Raw genomic sequence first — 5614 nt, forward strand, 5'->3', positions numbered from 1 at the left:
CCGTCACACGTTGCATGACCAATGCACTTGAGCCGAATCGTACCACGACAATCGCGGGGAAGACAAAGGTTTATGGGAAGTCAAATGTCCGTAACACGACAATTGGTGGCTCAACAAAAACGCTTACCGTGGCATAGGAAGTATGTCAATAAAAGACAATGAGTAATGTAATGTGTTTGTTTTAATTAAGTAATGTGTTTGTTTTAATTATGTAATGTGTTTTTAATTATGTAATGTATTTTTTTTATTAATAAAATGCTTTTATTTTGAATAACTTATTTTTTTTGTTAAAGTTATTTGAATAAGAAAAGCATAAATTCAAAAAAAATTATATTTTTTATTTGAAGTAACCGTTAATTAAGATTTAAAAAAAAAATCACTTTGCTTCCTCCGTATTCCCCACCACGGATCGACTCAATACGCACTCCAATACGGAGCAATACGGCCCACACCCAATGGTGTGACCGTATTAAAAGCTCAATACGGAGCTAGTATTGATACATCGGGGTTTCTATTACGCACATATATATATACATGTGTTTATATGCACAAATGACTTGACTCACAGCATCAAAGTACCTTTCTCAATTGAAAAATTCTCCTTTCTTTTACATACTTCCCACTAACATATAGTCTTCTCATACTCAATATAATAAAATATATATAAAAAAAAGTTCCTGGAAAATTTATTCAACTTCACCCATAAGTTCATTCTTTTTGCATGAGTTTTATGTCAAAGAATTGTTAGTGAAATTTTTTATGCGCGTAAAGCTAACTAATGGAAGAATATGCGAAGAGGGTACATGATCCATATTTTCAACCTCACATGGCGGTTGGGATTACGGTTTCAGAAGACTCATTGGCTAACTGTGTTTGGGTGTCAGGGCCGGTGATTATAGGAGCGGGCCCCTCAGGGCTCGCTGTAGGCGCTTGTCTCAAGAATCAAGGAATTCCTGCCTTGATTCTTGAAAAGACGCATTGTATAGCATCTTTATGGCAATTGAAGACATACGATCGTTTATGTCTTCATCTACCTAAACAATTTTGTCAGCTCCCTCTTATGTCTTTTCCAAAAGATTTCCCAACTTACCCAACTAAGCAACACTTCTTAGCTTACCTTGAAGCCTATGCTAAAAAGTTCGATTTGAAGCCTGTATTCAATACGGTAGTCTTAAAAGTGGAATACGATAGTGGATGCGGTATGTGGAGGGTGAAAACAAAGGTGACCGAGTATATTTGCCGATGGGTGATAGTGGCTACGGGGGAGAATGCAGAGGAAGTTGTACCCAATATTGAAGGGATGAATGAATTCAAAGGACCAATTGTACACACAAGTTCATATAAAAGTGGTGATTCTTTTGAAAACATGAAGGTTTTGGTGGTTGGATGTGGGAATTCAGGCATGGAAGTTTGCTTGGATCTTTGTAACCACAATGCTCGTCCATCACTTGTGGTTAGAGATTCTGTACGTACCACCTTTTAATTATATGAAACTCCAAATACTCACATAATCTGTTTAATTAAATAATTTTTTTTAACTGATCGGTTATGCAAAACTGAATCTTGATATATATATATATGCTATCAGTATATATATATATAAATTTAAGAATAGTAACTTGCATATATATATATATATAGTAAGAGGTACTATATATATTGTTTACTACGTACTATTGTAACTTAGATTACATGATCCATATTATATACTTGTCCAATCTTTGGAAATGTTTTTAGTGACAAGTTTTAGATAAAAGAAAACGGATATCATTAATCTAAACGTATACCTTTTATATAAAAAAAAAAACTCTATGAAAAATAATAATAGAATAATATATATATATATATACACGTACTCTCTGAAAAATCAAACTAAAAATGTAGTTTCACTTTCTTGGACTTCGTTAGCATGCGTATTTCTCCTTGATATTGATACCCCTTTCTTAAAGTCACACTCTGCTAATTAAAAAGATTCCAATTAAGGAGTATTATGTGCCTGTACGTGAAAGATCAAGTTGTGTCCCTTACTAAATTTAGTGAGAATAGTAGTAACTAACTATTAAGTTTCGTTTTCTATATATTTTGGCGGGTGTTGGATCAGTTTCATATATTGCCACTAGAGATGCTTGGTAGATCAACTTTCGAACTGTCAATGTGTTTGCTGAAATGGTTCCCCGTTAGAGTAGTTGATCGGTTATTGCTCATGGCATCACACTTGATGATCGGTGACACAGATAGACTCGGACTACATAGACCTAAGCTTGGTCCCCTTGAACTAAAGAACGTCTCTGGTAAAACGCCCGTGCTGGATGTAGGTGCACTTGCAAAGATAAGAAGCGGACACATCAAGGTTTAAATTAATAAACGTACTTCATTCATTTTTTCTAATACTATGTTATATTGTTTTCATTCCATGCATGTTTCAAAAATGTATATATATATGCTCATTATTTACCCCCACCTCCCCGGCCTAGCTCCTTTTATCCCCGTACGTCTTTGTGAGAACGTACACCAAACCTAGCTAGAACTTGCTAAGAACACGTACGGACCACCCATATAAAAGTATCTATGTATATAAAAGTAAGTTGGCTTTTTCAATTCGACGTCTAGTTCTGTCACTAATTAAATGAACACATTGAATCTTCAATGTAGGTTTTTCCAGGAATTAAGAGACTTATTGCATGCAATAATGTGGAGTTTGTAGATGGAAGAACGGAGGAATTTGATGCAATTATTTTAGCCACAGGTTATAAAAGTAATGTGACTTCTTGGTTAAAGGTATATTATTAATAAATACTCGTATCACTCTAAGTATATATATATTAATTGGTCACTAATTATTATATAAGTAAAAATAATCTATCAACACGTACATAGTAGTATAATCTGATTGTAAATTTTATTTCCTATTGGTTTTTTGACTCTAATTAGAACACAAAGTTATTCTCTGAAAAGGATGGATTTCCCACGAAACAATTCCCCGAAGGCTGGAAAGGAGAGTGTGGATTATACGCCGTTGGGTTCACAAAACGTGGGTTAATAGGTACATCCCTAGATGCTTCTAGGATTGCAGAAGACATTGCACGTCAATGGAGCACAAGCACGAAGCATTTCAAGCCGTTTCTACAGCATCCACCACCATTATAATTAACTATATATGGTCGCTCAAGTTCATATATATATAGTTGATGTTATAATTTCATGTGGAGTAGTATGTATGTTTGATTAGATTCATTAATTATTAGGAAGTAAGATTAATTAGTTAGCTAGGGCTTGCTCATATATATGAAGTGTAAAGAAGTGGTGATATTTGATTGATGTGAATATATATACATAATGGGAATTATTGATCAATTCTTAGGTGTTAAATGTTGACACTAGCTTACAATTTGATACCAAAAAGTAAATGAAAGATGAGCCAAAATGAACCGACGGTTGACAAACATAACACAATATTGTACCACTTGTATTAGTACAATGTGGAAATTATTTCGAAATATGTAAGTTGGAGCTTTCGAATCTTAATCATGCTCATATGTCATGTGTCCATCGATACTATGACTTATGGTACCTAAATATATATATTATCATTCAAATGACTTCTCTTTAGCTTGAGTTATCCATATCGATCAGAAAGTAATAATTCAAAAAAGATAAGGCGAGGATATATATTTCCTTTTGCCCGGGACCATATATATATATATATATACACGCATCCTCTTATTTCATCTGCGTCCTAATTTGAAATTAATTAAAGATATGATTTTGGTGCACCATTACTACTCCAAGTTTTGTAACATTTTGGTAATTGTAAAGGGCCGGGTAACCTTACATGCATGTTGTTGATGTGTTGTCACCCCAAGACTTACGGTATATATAGGAAAAGTTTATATTTGAAATTAAAGTTAATTGGTTGTACGCCCTAATTAATAATATGCCAATCATTTAATACAAAATATGATTAATTGAATCGTTACATATTTCAGGACATTATCATTTGCTTACTAAATAGGTTTCTTCATCAAGCAGAAAAGTAATTGGTTTTCTAATTAAGTCCAAACACATTGTATAATTTGGTAGTTCATGTACGTACAGTTGGAGATTCTTGCAAGAATATTTATCAAGGCCTTGACGTTAGTTGAGTACACCGGCCGGTGTTCCATTTTTTTTTTTTTTTTATAATTATCTGTCAAAGCCTGACGTTCCCAAAGCCGGGTATACTTGCTCTATAAATATTTTTCTTTTTATTACGCTTTGCATTCAATTTCATCCAAAAAATTCAAGCAAGCAGCTTAATTTCATGCATCAAGGCCTTGACGTTGGCTTTTTATTACGTTCCCAAAGCCGGGTATTTCTTTATGAACAGCAACTTAATTTTAGTGATTAAATTGTGAAGCCAAATGTTGCTAGCTAGTCCCTGGCCTATTATTGTCAATCTTGTAACCTAGCTTGCCGGCCATTAGTTATCATTATTACAAAAGATTGACATCTTGTTCCATTAATGAACAAATTGCAATCAAATGTTGTACATATTCTTGCATAATGGAAGTGTTAAAATGGTCACCTTGATTGTTACATATATGTGTGCTTCTTATTTGAACTGTTTATGTCTCAGGAATAATTAAGAGGGTGGGAACTGACAAAAGAAGAAACTAAAGTTGGAGGGCTTAAAGTGAAGAAGATGAAAGAAGAGGGTGCTATGTGCTTATGCTGCTTGGTGATGGCTATATAAACTGGATGTATCTCCAGTTTAGGGTTACAACACATATTCTCTATTTTGGGCGATATTACCGTTATCACATCACATACCCAGATTATCATCATCATGTTTGTTCTAGTTATGATTCTTGTAATGTAATCATGTGTTGGTCCCTTAATTTTTCACATCTGTGAGGATTATTGTATCTTTCTTGTTCTTGATACTTTGTGTTAAACTCTTTCATTTAATCAAATCCAGTTAACCTCTTGGTTATATTTTTGTTAGTATCCTTTTTTTTATCATGGTATCAGAGCCAGGTTCAAAGTTTTCATCTTTTTTTTTATGATTCCGCAATCTTTATACAAAAATATATATATACATATACGAATATTAATACTTATTTATCAAATGGTTTCTCTCATATTATAAGATATACATACAAATACTTACACATACATTCGCAAAGCTTATATCCAAAATCTCTTTTGATATTATCTATACTTGTTCCTTACTGCTCGTGTGTAGGGTTTGGATCTTTTTAGATCTTGAATCTTGCCACTGGTAGCGGTTCTTGACAAGATTCAGATCTAATCTTCTTAGATTAGAGTTTGTTTCTTTGTTTCTCTCTCCTGTTCTTGTTTATCAATCCTTAGGGTTGGTATTAGATTTTTGGAGAACATTGCTGCCTTATCTGTTGTCCCTTTTCTGGTTTTGGAATTACTGTTGGAGACCCCACTGTAAGTTATCTTTCCTACCCATCTAGTAGCAAATTGTTTCTTGCTTGGAGTGCTCTGAGTAAGGAAAGTTTGGCCTATCAGTTGGGATTCGTTTTTTATTTTATTTCTCTGTGATACTCTGTCATGTCTGTCTCTGTTTATTGTGAGATTGTTGTTGAAATGTCAAAAGTTGTTATCA

General features: G+C 33.6%; 1 protein-coding gene across 3 annotated transcripts; it reads left to right on the forward strand.

Moving 5' to 3' along the window:
- The first annotated feature begins 591 nt into the window (after positions 1-591).
- LOC122596231 (indole-3-pyruvate monooxygenase YUCCA2) lies at positions 592-3354 on the forward strand. Of its 3 annotated transcripts, none has more exons than XM_043768776.1 (4): positions 604-1465; positions 2102-2350; positions 2653-2778; positions 2956-3354. In XM_043768776.1, exons 1-4 carry the CDS (start codon positions 779-781, stop codon positions 3145-3147), a joined length of 1254 nt encoding a protein of 417 aa, XP_043624711.1. In that variant the 5' UTR covers positions 604-778; the 3' UTR covers positions 3148-3354. The 3 variants fall into 3 exon arrangements, with proteins under 3 accessions (XP_043624712.1, XP_043624711.1, XP_043624710.1); XM_043768775.1 differs by having other exon boundaries at positions 611-1465; positions 2932-3354; XM_043768777.1 differs by lacking the exon at positions 2956-3354 and having other exon boundaries at positions 592-1465; positions 2102-2366; positions 2653-2740.
- Positions 3355-5614: the final 2260 nt, after the last annotated feature.

This window comes from Erigeron canadensis, chromosome 4 (assembly GCF_010389155.1).
Source record: "Erigeron canadensis isolate Cc75 chromosome 4, C_canadensis_v1, whole genome shotgun sequence".
Taxonomy (NCBI): domain Eukaryota; kingdom Viridiplantae; phylum Streptophyta; class Magnoliopsida; order Asterales; family Asteraceae; genus Erigeron; species Erigeron canadensis.